Below are 20381 nucleotides of genomic sequence, written 5' to 3'. Positions count from 1 at the left end.
GGAGGTCCAACCATTCCATAATGGGGGGGGCTCTCTAGGAGGGCATTGGCAAGACCATGAAGTCTAAGGGGGCCCAACCATTCAACAATGGGGGGGTGTCTAGGAGGGCATTGGCAATACCATGAACTCCAAGGGAGGCCCAACCATTCCATAATGGGGGGGGGGGAGGATCCCTAGGAGGGCATTGGCAAGACCATGAACTCCAAGGGGGCCCAACCATTCAACAATGGGGGGCAGGTGTCTAGGAGGGCATTGGCAAGACCATGAACTCCAAGGGGGCCCAACCATTCAACAATGGGGGGCGGGTGTCTAGGAGGGCATTGGCAAGACCATGAACTCCAAGAGAGGCCCAACCATTCAACAATGGGGGGGATCCCTAGGAGGGCATTGGCAAGACCATGAACTCCAAGAGAGGCCCAACCATTCAACAATGGGGGGGGGGATCCCTAGGAGGGCATTGGCAAGACCATGAACTCCAAGGGGGCCCAACTATTCAACAATGGGAGGGATCCCTAGGAGGGCATTGGCAAGACCATGAACTCCAAGGGGGCCCAACCATTCAACAATGGGGGGGTGTCTAGGAGGGCATTGACAAGACCATGAACTCTAAGGGAGGCCCAACCATTCCACAATGGGGGGGAGGATCCCTAGGAGGGCATTGGCAAGACCATGAACTCCAAGGGGGCCCAACCATTCAACAATGGGGGCGTTGTCTAGGAGGGCATTGGCAAGACCAAAGAAACAGTGAGACAGGTCAGGCGCAGTGGGAGGATGAGGAGGCCGCAGAGGCGGGGAGAGGGCTGCAGGCAGTGTAAAGAAGGTGACGGTGGCAGGACTGGGTGCCCAGTGGGTGAGGCAACCCTGAGTCTGAGGGTCTCTGGCTCTCGCCTACAGCATTGAGATGAAAGCAGTGAAGCAAATGGACCCAGTGCCTCCCGCTGCTGGGGAAGAGCCTGAGGACACAGGAGTGAGCAGGAGGGTGAGGAGAGGACCAGAGAGGACAGTGCAGGGAAGCCATGGGCCACTGGTAGTGGCATCAATGGTCAAGGGTGGGCACTGGTGTCCCCAGGTACCACTGATCATCAAAGATGGGGGGACTGGTGTCCCCGGGTACCACGGATCATTAGAGGTCGGGGACAGGTGTCCCCGGGGAGGGATGGTGCCATTCTCCATCCCTTCTTTCTGTCCTCTTAGTCATGTGCCGTCAGTTGGCAGTGAGTCTTGTGGCTTCTACTCCTTAGGGTCAGGGAGTGGCCCTGGGGTCAGAACAGCCTCCCGAGTGGTAGGTGAACTGAACAAACACACAGCGATAATGGGAGAGGGGAGTACTCTCCTTTGTCCATTCCTTGTCGCTGTTCCACCACAAGTGGATGACGATTTAATTAATGTTCTTGGGGAGACAGCTCCGGAGAACTCCCGAGGGGTCTCAGCGGTCATGTGGAGACCAATGTGAACCGAGGCTCTGGCTTCCGGTGAGAACCATCTGTGTTGGTGTTTCCAGATGGAGCAGTATGAATAAGCTCCTGGCACGCAGGCTGCCGGGACCCCCCAACCACAGCACTCAAGGTGGAGGCTGGCCGCACGCCCTCCCACAGGCACAGATCAGAGGAGGTGGGGGGCGAGAAGGAGGAGCCGGGCGGGTCCAGCCTCTTCCTGTCACTCAGGACACAGGGGCAGCCCCAAATAGGTGGCAGGCCATTTCAGAGCCTCCGGTGGCTGGGGTGCCGGCCAGACCAGCACAACTTTCTGATGCTGGATTGCTACAACAGTGTCCCTGCCCCTCTGCTTGGATGCCTCTAGTGATGGGGGGGCTCCCTACCTCACTGACCACGTGAGTGCTTCTCTTTATAAAAAAGCTCAGCCCTCCAAGGCACAGAAGAACGGGCTTTGGAATCCGGCAGACGTACGCTGAATTCTGGCCATGCGCATACAGCAGTGTGGCCTTGAACCAGTTCCGTGGTCCTGGGAGGCTAGACCCCACCATTTGAGAAGGAGGGGGACACCATCCACCCTCCTGGCTTCCCGCTCTGGTCTCTCACTTCTACCAAGCCTCGGGTAGAGTGGCAGGAGGAGGTCCCGGCAGCCTGGTGAGGAGGGCCGTGATCCCTGGCTCTCCTTGACGGCTGCTCGGTAGGCAGGCCCCCTCCTGGGAGCCAAGCTGGGTGAGAGGCTGCACCCTGGGGCAGGATGTGGGTCTCTCTGGGCCCTACTTGGACCAGGATGCTATGAAAATCCCACACCGTCCCCGAGTCACTGATTGACTGATTGATGACTCACAGGTCGCTGTGATGGTGTGCAGGTGTGACAGTGGGGTTTGTGCAAAACCCACCAGGCCGGGCAGTCATCATGGCAATGACACCGGTCGTGCTGGTGACAACAGCAAACGCAACAAATGCAACAAACGCAACAAATGCAACAAACGCAACAAATGCAACAAACGTAACAAACGCAACAAACGCAACACTAACAGTAACAGGATGGGAAGGGGGGGCGCTCACCCCGGGCAGACGTTGCTCTGAGTGCCTTGTGCGTGTTCGCTCATTGGCTCTTCCCGAGAGCCTCTTCCGTTGTTACCCCAACTTTCCTGAGAGGTGACCACCTAGCCCAGAGGTCTGTCAGCTCAGAGGAGGCCGAGCGGGTGATGGGGAGGTTCTAGGCCCCCAGCCAAGCAGCCCTTCTCTGATCTGATGTATTGATTGGGTTTCTGTATAAGATTTTGTTTGGCAAAAGGGTTTGATGTTAAAAAACATATTTCACCACCTTTGATGTTGTCCAGTGACCATCCCCCCAACACACACACACACACACACACACACACACACCCTGCATTTGGAGCAAGAACGTCAAAAGAAGGCTCTGGAGACCCGAAGAGAAATTCCCTCCACTCCTGATGCTCCCGTGGACCAAGTCAGCCTATGGGCCGGTTCTGAGCTGGGCAGACCGTCCAAATCCCCTCCAGGCCTGGCCACGCTGCCCAGGGCACACAGAACCCCACCTGCTAGAGGAGGTGCGGGTGCCTGAGGCTGACGGGGGACATGGGAGCCCCCTCCTGACACAGCCAGAGCTGGATGGGACCCAGATCTGGGTGCCTGTGCTATTCATAGCCTGCCGCCTGCCACCTCCCCTCCGTGGACTGCCTCTTGGTGGTGAATTCACCATGGGGAGCGGGGCAGACAGGCAGACAGGAGAGGGACGGCTGGAGGTGGGCCACTCAGGGTGGTCTGGAATCTCCTGCGGGGCAGTCCTCCTGCCCAAGGAGCAGGAGAGCCGGGGACACTGGCCTGCCTGCTCAGGTGGGAGACCGCAACGGAGCAGTGGGAAGGGGGCCCTGCCGTGGGACCCTCAGTCCTGGTCCTTCCACTTACCAACCCCCCAGGCCAGCACGTCAGTTTCTAATCGGCAAGAAAAGGGCAAATAACTCCTGCTGCTCCAATCAGCAGGCCAACCTACAGACACAAAGACAAGCCCGGCTTTGTCAGCAGCATCGAGCACTTGTGACAAAGGCCTGCCTTGAGGATGCTTTTGCCTCATGGCTGACACTGTGGGGTGTACCAGCCCCCTATACTGTGGGTGTCGGCCACCAATATCTCACAGCTGGCCCCTTCCCCAGAAAATTGCCCTCGGCTGACAGGAGACTCTCATCTGGGAAATTATACCCTCCCTGGTGGTCCATAGACAACGCTCAGTGACGAGGGGGTGGGAAGGCTGGTCTCCTTGCCTCAAAGGTGCACCAAATCCCTGCCTCAGGCTCTGCTTCTGAGGAACCTGACCTAAGGCTGCTTCCTTTTCTCAAAGCAGGCATCTCCCCAGTGGGGAGCTCCCAAAGAGCAGGGGCTCTGGCTGTCTCGGCCACTCTGTGTCCCCAGGGTCTGGCACGTGGCAGGTAGGACTTCCTAGTGCACGCTGTGGGAGTGGATGAGGACCCGCTATGAGAACCTGGCTGCATAAAAGGCTCAGAAAGCACTGGAGACTAGCAGCCACACCAGGAGCCATGCCACATAATAAAGCCAAACTCTGTTCTCAGCAAAAGCCCAGGCCATTTGTCTCATATTTTTAAGACCGGGGAAAATAATAAATAGTGATGTTGTGGGAGGGGGGCTGATCTGGGAAAGCAAGTGATCCTGTATTGTTCTTCTTTAGCAGGATCAAAACTTTTAGCAGCAAAAGAGGTGCCACGGTTGAGAAATGCCCAGTGGTCCCCAGCCCAGGACACAGAAGAGGAAGAAGAGGGGCAGGAGCCGGCGATGCTCGAGTGTCTGCGGTGGTGGGGGAAGGGCTGACAAAATCGGGCCAAGATCGCTTTTTATTGGTGCGACACGTGGACGCGCTTTAAATCACACATACGTACGCACGGATGGACACATACATCAGCACATGTGCGTGCATGCTTACACACACACACACACACACAAGTACGTTCCTCACAGCAGCCCCTAACACCAGTGCATTCTGAGGGGTGAGTGTCAGCCCGAACCTTGTTCTTGGTGGAGTCTCTTGACCCCCTTAGGACAGTGGGCAGGGAACCCGCAGACTCAGTGGCTGGTGCACAGGGAGGGACGCCATCTAGTCCAAATGCCTTACTTTACTGTCCGGGACACTGGCATCCAAGGAGGGAGAGCCAGCTCTCCATGGTCCACAGGCCCCAGGGGGCCGAGCCAGGACTCCTGGCCACCTAACACTGATGCCAGGACGGGAGACCCTCCCCATAGGAGACTTTCCCTCCCGTCCCTGAGCAGGGACTGAAGAGGTGGCCAGTCCAAGTGTGGTGTTGCCGGCCAGAAGGCTTCCGGGCTATTTTAAGAGAAGTGCCTGCTGGGAGGGCATTAGGATGGGGAGTGGCTCACACCAGGTTGCTGACCGTGCACGAGGGCAGTGTGGTTGGGATACAGCGGCTCAGAACTTGATGTGAGGTCAAGAGTGACCTCCAGGCTTTCAGCCTGCCTAGGGTGTTACCTTCCTCTGGAGGGTTCTGAGTGCAGCATGATGTGTCTGGGATGCCCCTTAGTCATGACATCCAGGTGTCATGGGGACAGCAGGAGACCTGAGTGTGGAGTCAGGAGGACAGCAGGGCTGGCAGGTTAACTTGTGTGTGTCCATGGTACGTGATACCGTGGGACTGGGTAGGGTCATCAAGAGAGGGGGAAACTGGAGGAATTGGTGAACATCCCATCTCCTCGTCTGTGAACCCTGAAGCGGAAGTCTGAGCTAAGAAGGTGAGGCAGAACAGACGGTCAGTGGGAGGCACAGAGTAAAAACGATTCTCTCCCCTTTACAGGTGAGGAAACTGAGCTCAAAAGATAGACTCATCCCCAGAAACACAGCCTGGGAGGGTGGAGCCAGATTTTGAGCTCACAGTTCTTGATCTTGAACTTCAGAACTGGAGGTGTTGCTTAGAATACCCTTTCCTCTTACACATGGTCAACACCTATACATCCTTCAAAGGCCAACCCAAATGTCCCCTCTTCCATGAAATGCTTCCTGTTCCATTATGGTGACCAATCCCCCATCGCAGTCCCATTGAAGTTTACACACACCTTCACTTTGAACTTATTCTGCCATAGGAGAGTGGTTTGTGATCTAATTGGGCTGTGAACAACTTGAGGTCAGGGAATCTATTCTATTCCCACCCCAGCCCAATGCTTGCCCAGAAACTCAGCATATGAGGAGCTGTATAAGGGCCTGTTGAATGGAAGGATAGATGATGGATGGAAGGATAGATGATGGATGGATGGATGGATGGATGGATGGATGGATGGAAGGGTGGATGGATGGATTGGTAGATGGATGGATGGATGAGTGGATGGATGGGTGGATGGATGGATGGATGGATGGGTGACGGATGGATGGATGGATGAATGGGTTGACAGGTAGATAGAGAGGTGGATGTATGGATAGATGGACATATGGGCAAATGGGTAGATGGATAGATGGGTGGATGGGAGGATGGATGGATGGATGGGTGGATGGATGGATGGGTGTATATATGTAGATATGAATGGTTATATGGATGGGTGGGCAGGTGTATGTGTGTATGAGGCAGCCAACAGACAGGTAAATAAACAGATAAACGGCACGGCGGGGTGGTTGGATAGATGGATGGCAGGTAGGTATGCTAGAAAGACTGTAAGATTTGTAGTCAAAATATTCAGAACTTGGTCCTGGCCTCTCTTAGGAGCTGCCTGGCAGGCACCACAAGGTCCCTATTGCTGGACCCTGGGCTCATCACCTTTAGGGGTGACCAGCTGTCTAACTGCTGGGACCCTGCGAGGCTCACAAAGGCCATGAGAACAGTTTAGGGAGCACACAGGGCTGCGTACATGCAAGGCAGCCCCGGGGAGCTTGGCACAAAATGAGCCACTGTGGAGTTCTCTTTGCCAGAAATCACCTCCAAAACGGACACCGAAGGAACATAATTTCCACATGGCTGGCTTTAAAACCAAGTAATTAAGTGGTTTTACAGTCCGTTTTTAAAACAAGCTCTTTAAATTATGAGTATAAAGCAGTGTCCCTATAATAGCCAAGTTGTTCTGTTTTGTGATTTCTATTGCAATGGATTTTATAATTAAGCAGAAAAAAAAATCTATCCAGGGCTGAGGTTACTTTCTTGAACTCATTTTTTTGGCCTAGTGGGACCTGTCCAACCCACGGAGATGGGGCTTCCTTGGAACCTGGCCCAGGCAGGAGCCTTGTTGGGGTTCATGGGGTGGTGGGTGATTGATGATGCGGAGGGCAGCCCGGCTACGATGGAGGGACAGCCAGGGGCTCAGGCTGTGTGTGCGTGTGTGTGTGTGCATGTGTGTGTGTGCAGGTAGGCACGCATGGGGACTTTCAGAGGAGACCTCCCAACCAGCCTGGACGGACAGAGTGAAGGAAGCCTCTGGATGAAGGCTGTTCTCTGGTTGGGGCTGTTGTTGTGGGGCAGTGACCCTGGGGTCACCCAGCACACCTGACCTCACTTTGGAGGCCTGCTCCTGGAAGCTGGGGTCCAGCTGAAGGGAAGGCTGACAGAAAACACGGGATGCCTGCTTACATTTGAATTTATGAGAAACAAGTAACCTTTTAGTATAGGTATTTCCCCCATGTTGTGCATTTTTCTGTATGTGTGTGATATTTGTGATATACTAAAATAATTCGTGGCTTATGTGAAATTTAAATTTAACTGTCTTTTGTGTGTGTGTGCTCAATCTGGCAACCTTGTGAAGGACTTGAGCCACTGGGGTGGATGATATAGGCCTGCTGGTCCCCTCTGGCCAGCCCTGAGGCCAGGAGTGGCCCTTCATCACCTACAATGAGTGGTAAGCACCTGATGTGGGTAATTTTGGGGATCTGTGGCAGCTCAGAGGAGTCACTGAGCCTCCCAAGGGTAGTTAAGGAGAGCTTCCTGGCGCAGGTGTCCTTGAAGGATGAATGAGTTAGTTGGGGAACGGTATTTTGGGACAAAGTTATCTCAGGTGCTGGAAAAGCAACATCAAGGCACAGGGACACTTGATTGGTATGTCAGGAATGGGGCAGGGATATAACACCCTCCCTCTGAGATTGCCCAGGATGGAATAGGGCTGCTGCTGCCTGGCCAAGGACTTTATGCACATTTAAAAAGGTAGAAGTAGCCCCCAGGGAAAGTGCCTTAAGGAATGGTTGGCCCCTTTACATCAGGAAAAAGATTCCCCTTCCTCCAGGCCAAGGCAGCCCACGTCAGAGCTCATAGCCTGGCAAGTAAATTTAGCTCGGTTCACCCTCAGCAAAGTCGCCTTGTGCAGTGCCAAGCCCGCCCAATTTGTGTGTGTGGTGGCCCTGATTTTAAGCCGCTGCGTCTCTTGCTCAGTGCTGTATCCCCAGAACCTACAGCACTGTCAGATTAATCTCTGATAAATCAGTGTTCAGTGGGGAGGGTGAATGGATGGATGGATGGATGGATGGAGAGAGGGATTGGTGAGTGATAGATGGGTGGATGGATAGATGGATGGATGGGTGGATGAATGGATGGATGGATGGATGGATGCATGCATGGATGGATGGAAGGAAGGATGGATGGATGGATAGATAGATGGGTGGATGGATAGATGGATGGATGGGTGGATGTATTGGTGAGCGATGGATTGGAGGGTGATGAATGAATGGACGGGTGGATGGTGGATGGATGGTGAATGGATAGAGAGAGGGACTGGTGGGTGATAAAGGGGTGGATGGATAGATGGATGGATGGGTGGATGTATTGGTGAGCGATGGATTGGAGGGTGATGAATGAATGGACGGGTGGATGGTGGATGGATGGTGAATGGATAGAGAGAGGGACTGGTGGGTGATAAAGGGGTGGATGGATAGATGGATGGATGGGTGGATGTATTGGTGAGCGATGGATTGGAGGGTGATGAATGAATGGACGGGTGGATGGTGGATGGATGGTGAATGGATAGAGAGAGGGACTGGTGGGTGATAAAGGGGTGGATGGATAGATGGATGGATGGGTGACGGATGGATGGATGGGTGGATGGACGGACTGGTGGGTGATGGATTGGCAGGTAATGGAGGGTGGATGGAGAGAGGGATGGATGGTTGAGTAGATGGGTGAATTTCAAGTTTCAGGACGGCAGAGTCCAGACCCAGCATTCAGGGCCTCACGTCTGCGTGCTGAGTAGTAGCTTGCACTAGGAGATCAAGGAACGGGTATGGAATTGGAGGGACTCCTATTGTCCAGTGCCTGGAATATTTCCACAGGCAGTTTTCCTGAGGGCCCTTCCTATGAAATTATGTGGGATGCATGTTCTCCTTGGGTACCCTCAGAGTTATGGAGGTATCGGGGCTGGACTGCCCCTTCGTTGGAGGACATGACTTCCCACCTTCCTTGAGTGGGAACATGTGGCCTCTAAGGGACAGCATGAGACTACTAGACTCAGGAGCCCCACGGAGCAGCTGTCCACTGCCTCCCCTTGTCCTCAATCCTCACTGTTCTGTCTTATTCTTTGGGTTATTCAGGTCGCCTAAGAAGTCCCCTTGCATTTTTGTGTGTGTGCAGAGATGGGGCATCAATTAATACATTTTCCTCCTTCAAGTGGAATAAAGATCTATTTTTCAGGAAGCTGGCCAAGCCTGGGATCCCCAATGCTTGTTCATTCATTTGACAAGCACTCCCTCTGCCCAGAATGCTAGACTCCCCTTCCAAGTGCAGTGACCCCACCGTCTCCAGGCCCGGCTGGCCCTGGGACCTGCCCTCCTGGTTGACAGAACCCGTGGCTCCTCTCTGGGAGGGAGGGGTGGGAGGAAGGGCCTTGCCTTCGGGTACAGGGAGCACTGGCCTGAGAGCCCGCGCTGCTGGCCTCGGTCCTAGTCCAGCTGGGAGAACAGCTCCCCGCTCCCCCTCCTCCCCTTGCCCATGCTTGTCCTCCTGCCTCTTCCCCCTGCCTCCCCTCCCTCTCCCCACCCCTAGAGTTACAGCTGTCTTTTTTTGTAGGTGCCTACGGTGGGGCAGGCCCTGTACCAGAGCTTACCTTGTATTATCTCCCTCGTCCTGGTGGCTACCCGTGGGGCGGGATTAAACGGTATAATGGATGTGGAAGTCCACGGCAAATTGGAAATCGCTGTAGCGATGTGAAGGGTTATTACTGATAGCACTTTCTTCCAGCGCACCGGGCCCTTGATGGAGAGCTGAGGTTGAGGCGGTGGCGGGGGGAGGGGCGGGGGTCCGGGTCCTGCAGGGACTCTCAGGAAGGGGGAGAGGACAGCACCGCAGGCCTGGGTCTCGGGAGGGCCCGCGGGCTGCAGACGACAGCCTCCTCCCCGCCCGTGTGCACCTGCTGCAGGCACAGGGGCTCAGGAGATGGGGAGAGGCCAGCCGCTCCCCTGACCCCATACTGGCTGGACAGGGTGGGGGCGGGCAGGGCAGCAGGGAGACGGTGAAGACAAGGCTTGGGGGCCCTAGGGATGTGCAGGAGGAGGGGCATCTCACCCTCACCTGGGAGAGCTGCCCCGTCCCGTCTCCACGCCCTCTCCCCTCCCAGGCCTGAGCCACCCCCCTTCACCCCAAGACCTCTAAGAAACCACACACACACCACACACACACACGCAGGGCTGAGGCGGTGGGGTGGGGGAGTATGCGTGCCCTCTAAGGTCCCCTTCTCCCATAACCCCCACCGACACAGCTAACCGCATCCTCTGAACACATTCGATGTTCTGCACTTTCAGGGCTCGAAAGATTTCCGGAGAAGTCCTGACACGGAACTTCGGTTAGCGCACCTTGCCATAATTAGTCCGGGGGCCCCGAGGAGGCAGTCGAGGGAGAGGGCAAGAGTGGGCTAATCATCAGCCTCGGATTGAAAACCAGGCCCGTGGATGATGACGGTCACAGATTTACTGGAGCTTTCGCCTCGAGCACAACCACAAGTAATGAAGGAAAATAAAATGCCAAGTTGCATTAGCCAAAAATAAAACACAAAGTCGGAGACAGACAGTGCTTGTCTTCGAGCCGACGGCGTCTGTCCAAACAGGCCAGTGGGGGGCATGACCAGCGATGCATAAGAGACATGGTCACCATGAGGGTGCCCGGCAGAGCCCCTCAAGCCAGCTCACCCCATCTACGTCCCCAAGCTTGTCCTGAGTGGACTGGGCGGCGACCTGACCGCTCTGGAGCCCATGCCCAACCCCACGGCTACTCTGGCCCTGACGCCTCCATTCCAGTCACGTACGTGCTGCCCTGGGCCGAGGACACACAGCAGGACATGCTCCCTGCCCTCCAGAAGCTCAGCGTATAGAAGAAGAAAAGGCCTTGCTTGATTGGGGCGCCTGGGGGGCTCAGTCGGTTAAGCGTCGGAGTCTTGATTTCGGCTCAGGTCATGATCTCACGGTTTGTGAGTTTGAGACCCGCGTTGGGCTCTGCACTGAGCACAGAGGCCACTTGGGATTCTCTGTCCCTCTCCCCCTGCCCCTCCCCTGCTTGCTCTCTCTCTCTGTCTCTCTGTCTCTCTGTCTCTCTGTCTCTCTCTCACACACACACACACACACACACACACTCTCTCTCTCTCAAAATAAATAAATATTTAAAAACACAGAAGCCCTTGATGACAAAGTGGGGCAAGGATGTGGCTGGAGAAGGAGCCACAGGGGTTGTGGGGTAGAGCCCGGAGGAGCGGGATCTGAGTCCACGGGGCACCATCAGAAGGGCTTTCTGGATGCGATGACAGCTGAGTTCAATGTGGAAGGCTGGGACCTCGCCAGGAGGGTCGGGGAGAGGGCAGGTGGGCAGGCAGGCGTGACTGGGGGCCTGCCAGTGTGAAGGTGCACGGGGCAGGTCGTGGCACGCGCAGGGCTAGAGGGACCCCGTGCCCAGGCTTCCAGCCTCCACGGGCCAACCATCACAGTTTACAAGAATATAAGGGGGGCCCACTAGCCTTTCATTTTTCCAAGGGATGTTGTTAAAAGAAAGCTACTACCCTCAACCACCAATTCACAGAAGAAAGGACAATTTCACACCCCAAAGTAGGAAGGACCCACCTTCGTATAAAATGCAGATTGTCCTGGGAGAGGCCACTGGGGGGCCTCAAAGGCCAGCTCCTGACCAAGTGTGGAGCCAAAGGGGAGGCTGAGAAAGGCCACGGCCCCTGGGCTTGCGGCAGGGTGGAGATGTGGTCAGACCTGGTCCTGGATCAGGGCCGACATCTAGAGGGTGGGTTAGGGGCTGGGTTTTCTGGCCAAGGAGGCAAGGCTCCCACCCCGTCGTCTCTGTCTGCACCCAGAAGCGGGCGGGCTCGAGCCTTGACCCCTAATTGCACACGGGGACCTACATTGCCTTGAAATCCTGCCTGCTCCAAAATCCTGGTGACATAGGGTGGCCCAGAGCAGAGCCAAAGAGACTTTGTTGAAACCTCACATCCACCTGTGATGTGGTTCTTTGGGGGAAAGTCACTTCCTTCTTCAAGCCCAATTCTGTCTGTGTGACGGGGATATGAATTCTTGGCATACGGAACTGTCGTTAAGGATGATGCAAGGTGGCTTCCGTAATGCCAGGTGTCCAGGAAATGCTCGGTACCAAGGCCGGAGGGGCAGGAGGGTGGAGGGGTGCTTTATGGAGGACAGTGACATGGGCTGAGCAGGGAGGGGGGGACAGAATTCCCCCAAGTGGCCTCTCCACCTCACCACGAGACACCTGCTTCCAGATCAGAGCACGTCCCCATGAACACGCACAAGGAGTTAGCTGCCTCAAATCCGAATGTTTAAGTGCTGGACAGAAGTTTTCTTTCCATTATTGAAAAGTCAACAGAAGACACATAATGACACCAGAAACACAGATCGGTTTTGAGGCTGGCAACCCACGTCTTCCTAAGTGTCCATCTGTGGTCACCCTATACAGTCAATTAAAATACCAAAGGTCAGGGGGCACCTGGGTGGCTCAGTTGGTTAGGCGTCCGGCTTTGGCTCGGGTCATGATTTCATGGGTTTGTGAGTTCGAGCCCCACGTCGGGCTCTGTGCCGACAGCTCAGAGCCTGGAGCCAACTTCGGATTCTGTCTCCCTCTCCGTCTGCCCCTCCCCCGCTTGCACCTGTCTCTCTCTCTCAAAAATAAATATTTAAAAAAATTTTAAATACCAAAGGTCAGGGGCGCCCGGGTGGCTCAGTAGTTGGGTGTCTGACTTCAGCTCGGGTCATGATCTCACGGGTTGGTGGGTTCGAGCCCCGCATCAGGCTGCGTGCTGACTGCTTGCTCGGAACCTGGAGCCTGCTTCGGATTCTGTCTCCCTCCCTCTCTGCCCCTCCCCCACTCTCACTCTGTCTCTCAAACATGAATAAACGTTAAAAAAGATTTTTTTAAATAAAAAAATAAAATAAAGTAGAAAGGTCAGAGCTGTCAGCACAGCTTTCTGTTGGTGACCAAGTGGCAGGAAGGTTGATTCTGGTCTTGGGGGTCTTGGGCTCTGAGCTCAACACTCATTCAAGGGAAGAGTCAGTAGGAAGTGTAGGATTCACGAGGGGCCAAAGGGCAGAGACGGCCCCGGCCGCACCCCGTCTGTTCGGGAATGCAGTCAAGGGATCCCCAGCAGCCCCAGGGCCCCCCCTAACCTTTAATGGACAGTATGACTGGAGACACCCACCAACGAATGCTACACTTGGGGTCATCACCAACAGCTCTGTCCTCACCTTCCTAGTGACACCGCCATGGGCTACGACACCCCCCTGCAGAAGGCAGGGCGGGGGGGGGGCGGCCCAGATGCGGCCCGTCCAGCAGAACCCGAGGAGAGATCCGAGGCTAAAGAACCCATCTCCCCGTCCTGGAGAAAGTGCAGAAGCTCCACCTTCTTAGAACTCTGCCGCCTGGAAGAGGCGCGCTGGAAAATTCTACCGGGGCAAACAAACCTTGCAGGTCTGGGAAGCAACCAGTCCCAGCGAAAAGCCGAGAGCCAAGAGTCAGAACGAGATGCCAGAACGCCAGGGAACCCTCTTAACGCTTGGGTTACAAGCCCTGGAGTCTCCAGGCCACAGAGACGATCGTTTAATAAATAGTTAAAAAATGCAATCCACGGTCACACGGGCTTGAACAGGTCTCACCCCTGGCTGAAAGGACCCGAGCCTCTTCTCCAGCGGGGTCATAAAGAGCAGCGGGGTCTGTGATGTGAAGGGGACCCTCGCTGGTCGAACTCCTGTCGCACACCTGAGTCACCAGATCTTTCTACTTACGCGCTGAAGCCCAGCTGTGTAGAGTAAATTGTTACGAGAGGGGGCGGTAGCCGGAACGGCGGTGTGTGGGCCTGAGTTCGGCAGCCTGGGAGGAGGCGAGCCCTGCACCCCACTCACACGGCCAGGCCCGACCGCCACTTCTCGCCAGAGCTCCCCGTCTCTGGCCCCGGGGCACCCCGCTCCCCAGCCCGGGTGCCCCTCGTGTGTTCTTTCTGCACCTGAGTCTTGCTGGTACTGGCCCCCAGACCGTCCACACTGAGACCCCTCCCCGAGGGTTGTTCCTGGGCTTTCCAGGTGGTTCCACGGCCTGATCTGCTAGCAGCCGCCTCCCCACCCATGCGACCCAGCTGAGTCCCCCTCTCTGCCCCTCCCCTGACCTGGACCCCACCAGGACACCACCAAGAAGCACACGTGCTTGCCAAACGCACGAGGAATGCAACTGAATGGGAGAACAGAGGCAGGTGTGAAATAACAAATCATCCAGAATTGTTCACCTGGGCAGACTCCGTTTCACTGTCAAGAGGGCAGACTAAACAACATTGAAATCCTTGCCACAGAAACAATAACACGGGAAGTTTCCTTAAAATGACAGCATGCCGCTCTCCACACCTTTTATCCCTTCCAAGAACTGGACTATGTGCACAATGCCCGGTGTTGCGGCAGCCATTCTGGACTGTGAGGACGCCTGGGAACAGAAGCCACGCAGAGTGAAACATAACGAAGACCCTCAGCCCTGCACTGACCACCTGACGTGTTGGTCATAAGAAAGAAACAAGCTAATAAACTTCTGTCTTAGCTAAGCCACTCTGGCTTGGGTTTTTTATGTGACTCATGGATGAAACGGACCCTTTTCTAACAGGAGATCTTGGCTCTCTGTCCTGATGACTGCATGAGGGCTGGGGGTCAGGGGACAAAGCCAAGAGAGGGAGTTTAACAGGAAGCCCTCAGCCTGAAGCTGGGGCCAGAGAGCTCCATGTTTGGTGTGAGAACTGGAGATAAATCCACAGTGTAGACAGAAACCTGCCTACTTTTACCTTGCTCCTGGGACTAGGTGAAAAGTACACACACACGCACACACACACACACACACAAGCAAAATCTTTGCCAGATGGATGAAAATTTGCTAATTCAATGATAAAAGATTCAATTTACAAGAAAGATATAACAATACGTAACGTTTTAATCTTGTAATGGAATAAAGCCCTACAGTAAACAAACCAAAGGTCGGCAGAACTTCAAGCCAAAAAGTCACAAAGCTGCATTCGGTGTAGAAATCTGAATACACTTCCCTAGACAACAGTTAAGCAGACAAAAATCCGTTACAAGATAGAAGATTTGAACATCCAAGGATATACCTGGGGCGTTCTTGCCAATAGAGAACTGAAGAACACACATTTTCTTCTGTGCTTGGGGGGCGTTCAGGATAATACACCACACACTATGTCAAAAAGCCGGTTTCTACGGACTCAGGCAGGCCACGTTCACCTGGGTAGCTGGCAGAATAATGCCTCACCCGCACCCCCGACGCCCCACAAAGATGTCCATGCCCTAATCCTCAGTCCCTGTGAATATCTTACCCTAGATGGCCAAAGGGGCTTTGCAAATGTGATTAATTAAAGATCTTGGGATGAGAAATTATCCTGGATTATCTGGTGGGCATCATGCAATCACAGGGTCCTTGCAAGAGGGAGGCGTGAAGGTCAGAGTGTGGGAGGGAGGCGTGGCGATGCAAACAAGGGAGGCGTGACAATGCAAACAAGGGGGCGTGGCGATGCCAACAAGGGAGGCGTGACAGCGCAAACAAGGAGGCGTGGCGATGCAAGCAAAGGAGGCGTGGCAATGCAAACACAGGTCCCAGTCAGACAGCTAGGCTGAGGGTGTTTTACTGTTCACCTGCACAGATGGAGAAGGGGCCACAGGCCAAGGCACGTTCTCCCCAAGAGCCTCCGTGAGGGGTGCAGCCCCACAGACACCCCGATTTCAGCCCAGTGAAACCCATTTCAGGCTGCTGACCCCCGAACTGTAAGAGAACAGATTTCTGTTGTTCTAAGCCACCAACTTCGTACTAATTTGTCATGACAGCAACTGGAAGCCGGTACACCAGGCAATCAAGTTAGGACCGCATTAAAGAAAGGTCACACAAAACCCCTCCTACATTTAAACATTCAGGAAACCGCACCCACCTCTCACCGTGGTTCTCAGATTGCCTGCTAAGCTCTAGAGCGAAGCCCCCACTCCCTTTACGCCCTGCCTACGCCCTCTCTCGTCTCTCCCCAGGGATGCTCTGCTCCCAGGCTCTACCACGACCACAGCGAGAGGTACCAAACAGAAGGGTGAACAGAGGAGATGTGTGCGATCTGGGGGGGCGGGGGCAGTCCGGAGGGAGCAGCAAGGGGGGCCACGGGATCCATGGCCTTTGGTAGCTTTGGTGCTTAGTGTGGGGTCTAGGGTTATCGAATTCTCCACCTGGAGGCTGCAGCAGCACACCTGTCTCCCTGGGGACTCACAGCACCTCATTTAGACCCATCTCCCCCGGGGGGGCGGGGTGTTGAGATGCTGGGTGAGGGCGGTGCCATGCTCAGACTCTCCCTGCTGCCCCCCCGCCGAGGGAGCCGACAGTCCTGCTCAGAGACTCAAGAGCTGCCAGGACCCGGGTGAGCCGGGCTCCCGGTCTCTGCGGAGCCCTGAGCATTGCTCTGCTGCCTTCCCGGAGGACCCTGGCTTCAGTCTCACAGCCTGCAAGGACACCGATGCCGCGCCCGTCAAAACCAATAAGCCCGCGGGGCCCCACGTCACAGGGGCTCCACGGGCCACGGCAACGACCGAAGCCATGGGACGTAGTGCAGCTCGACATTAACTTGGCTTGGGGAGGACGCAGCCACCGTCCGCTCCCAAGGCAGTCGCGGTCTGGGCGGACCTGCGGTGGCTTCCACACACGGCTTCTGAGAAGTTTAAGAATATCGCGGAGAGTGGAAGAAACCATCGCACAAGGTTTTCGTGAAGAAAGCCTAAGCAAGCTTGGCAGGAAACATGTTTTGGTGTCAGAAAAGCGGAGGCCAGGGGTATCGGCATTTGGGCCGCCTCTTGCCTTCTACCACGTGCTCCCCACCCCGCCAACAGCCGGCCTGCGTGCCTTGCCGTATGTAGCCGGGCTCCCCGGCATGCCTATCTGGCACCCCATATCTTCGGCTCGCCTGGGGTGCACCGGGCCTGGTTCAACCCCACCTGAGACACGGTCGCAACAGAGTGTGGAGAGCTGATCAGTCCCCAGATTGATCCGGGAGCTGTCGATGCAGAGGAAGGCTCTATGCGGTGCCCCTACTGGGGTCCCGCCAGGCTGGCTGCAGGGTGAGCCCCTTAGGAGCCCCCTGCACAGCCGCACAGCACTGCACCAGGGGCATGGATGAGCAAGGCGGAGCCCACACTGCGTGGCCTCCGGGGGGAACACACAGCTCTCCCTGTGGACCCGGTGGAACCTTCTTGATCCGAGTCAGGACAGAGGTGGCTGTGACCTGCTCTGAGTTGACAGTGTGGGACTTCACCTGAGTCCCCTGCTCTCAGAAACTCCAGAGGTTAAGTACCCCACCCTGTGCTCCAGCAAAGAGCTATGGCACGACGTCCCTGCCCTGTGGACTTAGACAAGCTGTGCCCGTGCCCCTGTTAACTTGCGTCAGGCCAGGCACGGACCTCCAGGTTCCCATTCTCTGCTCATAAAAGATTAGCCAAACTGGACCACACAGACGGCTGGACAAAATGCCAGTAGTGAGCCGGACCGATTTCAGTCGGGCCTCCCCCCCCCCCCCCCCAGCAACAGGCCCAACTGTGCCCAGCCCTGCGGTGGGCAAGAGCCCACTGCACAGCCCTCCTGAGACCCAGCGGGCACAAACCAGATGCCTCCTGCTCATGACCCATCCAGCCCTGCACCCTGTGTGCTCCTCCCTAAAGGAAACACCTTTCCCCTTACCTTTGAGACGCTCCAGATCTTACACTGAATTAACCCCCTCCTGATATGACAGCCCCTCCCCTGTTGTAACAAGTCCTCCCGGTGCAATAGCCCCTCCTCCATATTCATAGCCCCGCCCCTGTTGTAATAGCCCCTCCTCTATATTCATAGCCTCTCCCTGTAATAGCCCCACCCATAGTAATAGCTCCTCCCCTGTTGTAATAGCCCCTCCTCTATATTCATAGCCTCTCCCTGTAATAGCCCCACCCATAGTAATAGCTCCTCCCCTGTTGTAATAGCCCCTCCCCCCATTGTAGTAGCTCCTCCCATAGCAATAGCCCCTCCCCAATTGTTACAGCCCCTTTCCTGCTCTAACGACTCCTCCCCCTATGGTTATGGCTCCTCCTCTGCTATAACAGCCCCTCTTCTGTTGTCATGGTCCCCACCTCTGTTGTAACAGCCCCTCTTATTGCAATAGCCTCCCCACCCCCGCAGTCATCTTCAAATCAAGTGTCTCCTTTCCCAGTCCTGACTTACTCTCCATCTGACACAGGAGTCAGTCCCAGGCACAGGGCAACAGTGCCTCCTTCTCCATGGGACGCTGCCTCGAGCCTCCCTGGGCTTCCCTGCGGGGATTTTCTAGAGTCAAAGAGCTGAGCCCCTACTCTCCTAAAATCCACAGGGTGTCCCGTGAGCCCCTCACCACCTGAATATGGTGGCCTGGGGGGTGTCTTCACTTGGCGGGGGGGAGTCCCCACACTCCACTACGTGCTGGCTGCCCGTGCCCGTCCGCTCAGCCGCCTGGGGTGGTGCATGACTGCAGGTGACTCCTGGTAGACTGAGGGGGGGGACCGCGACGGTGAGGGTCCTTCCAGGAGGGTGGAGGCAGGGGTCCCCTTCCAGGGTACCTTCTGAGAACAGGACCTCCCCTGCCCCAGCCCAAGGGGCTCTCAACCCAAGGGGCTCTGAACCCAAGGGGTTCAGCCTCTCCTTCACCGAAAGGGCTCAACGGAGGCAGATTGTGCAACGGAGGTGCTCCAGCAGCATGAGGCAGGTTCCCGGAAAGCTGGGCCGCGTGGGAGTGGACGGCCAAGACCCTGGCCCAGCGCCGGGCCTGGCGGGCGCTCAGCAAATGCCACTGGAGCCTGAGAGACCCCGATGGGGACACCGCCATCCTCAGTGAGCCGTGAGGTGCTGAGGCAAGCACGCGGCTCTCAGCCAATTTCCAGAAGAACGCGCATTCCTCCTAGAACATCCACTTAAAATTACATTAAAAAATTAACAAGCTGGTCTTGGAGCGGAGGAATGGGTTTCGGCACAGAAGGAGAGAAAAATCGGAAAAAAACGGGTTCTTCCAGCCCAATTTCCCTCATAATTGGGTGTCTTTTTGAGCTGGCTAATTAAACAGCATTTTCCCCGAGTCAGAGAGCTGAGTCTTGGCACCGAGGGCGCTGTGCAGACGGCGTGTGACACACGGGTCTGGCGAGTCTCTATAAAAAGCGACCCGGGTCGCAAGCAGGCTGTCTGCACAGCAGCCGGAAGACCGCACTCCTCCCGGAGAGACGGTAACGGGTCTCCGCCTCGCCCACCAAGCTGGCGGGGCCGCTCCCACCGGAACCCTCGCGAATCCCCTTCCCAAGCAGCAAGCAATCACGTCTGTGCACGTCCGTGCGAGGCTACAAGCCCACTCTTTAATAATCCTATTTCTGCTTAATCCCAAGTGGATTTGTTTTGTGTCTGCCAAGAGCAGTAGACCCCTCCCCCCCCCGAAAAATCCAGCGTGTTGCCGGGTCACGTTTGCGAGCGGGAATGCTGCCTCAGGCCAATGAAAACCCTATTTGCAATCATGCGACCTTACTGAATAACTGGCCCGGTTTCTGCACCATGCCATGTGACGGGGAGGGGGCAGCTGCGGGGCGGGTCCAGGCTCCCCCACAGGCCCGGGGGGCGTAGATGCCAGGCTGTGACCCCTGCGAGGGCGGGGACAGGCTGGCTGCCCCATCTTGTAAGAGCCAGGTAACAGCTGGCACCTAGTAGGTGTTGAGTAAACGCCCGCGAGCGCATGAACGCTACAATGAACGGAACCACATCTCAGCCGTGTACAACGACCACCAGAGAGGGTGTCACAGAATCGTGGCAGCAAATCGGGACTGGGCACTTGGCAAGTGCCAGGCCTTAGGGCAAGGACGATCATGTAATGTGGATTGTAGGAAGCACCCATCTGGTCCTTGCCCCTTGTTCCTGGCACACGGCCACTAAAACCCCTGAAATCTCCAGAGGGACAGGAACGTCTTTTGTGTGCTACTGGGAGGACTGGGGGCTGGGGGCCCCGGGGCTTCAGGATGGGGCCGGTGGTCAGAAAGGCCAAGGCTGGGAGGCCCCACACCCTGATCTCCGGAGGGGAGAGGGGCTGGAGCCTGAGTTGTATTCTGTATATAATGAGCCGGTAACAGTAAGTGAAGCTGGCTCTTCCGGTTCTGTGAGTCGTTATAGCAAATTGCCAAACCTGGGGGTGGGGGGACAGGGCAGAGGAGAAGGAGGGAGAGGAGCCTGCCCCGTCACACAGTCTCTAAGAGGAGGGCCCAGCGTGCTGTCCTAGGAAGGTGTATTTCCTGCAGGCAGAAGTCAGTTCCATCCCACCCTGCTGATCGCTGATCTCTGATCTCTCGCCCGCCCCAGAGCCCACCCTGGAAGCGGGCAGGGCAGAAGCGTGTGAGGGGAGAAAGCCTGGCCTGGGGCCCTCAGGTCGACCAAGAAGTCTGCCTTCCTTGGGCCA

At 55.9% G+C, this 20381-nt stretch overlaps 1 protein-coding gene and 1 long non-coding RNA gene across 3 annotated transcripts in view; one reads left to right on the top strand and one right to left on the bottom strand.

The window, feature by feature from the left end:
- Window positions 1-20381, bottom strand: part of SORCS2 (sortilin related VPS10 domain containing receptor 2) — a 457690-nt gene that overhangs the window by 97582 nt on the left and 339727 nt on the right. Inside the window, exon 1 of one of the 2 annotated variants that reach the window (XM_045056642.1) lies at window positions 17627-17766. The exons of the other annotated variant lie outside the window; for it this stretch is intronic. Coding sequence (XP_044912577.1) covers window positions 17627-17734 — 108 coding nt within the window. The 5' untranslated portion in view covers window positions 17735-17766. Of the gene's footprint in view, window positions 1-17626; window positions 17767-20381 lie in introns of those variants that run through there. 2 annotated transcript variants of the gene reach the window in all.
- On the top strand, window positions 17497-19025 carry LOC109499298. The gene is made up of 2 exons (XR_002156601.3): window positions 17497-18428; window positions 18608-19025. It is a non-coding gene; the product is annotated as an uncharacterized LOC109499298 (long non-coding RNA).

This window comes from Felis catus, chromosome B1, assembly GCF_018350175.1.
Source record: "Felis catus isolate Fca126 chromosome B1, F.catus_Fca126_mat1.0, whole genome shotgun sequence".
NCBI lineage: Eukaryota > Metazoa > Chordata > Mammalia > Carnivora > Felidae > Felis > Felis catus.
The sequence above is the reverse complement of the archived record's forward strand: the minus strand, read 5'-3'. Positions and strand labels throughout refer to the sequence as shown.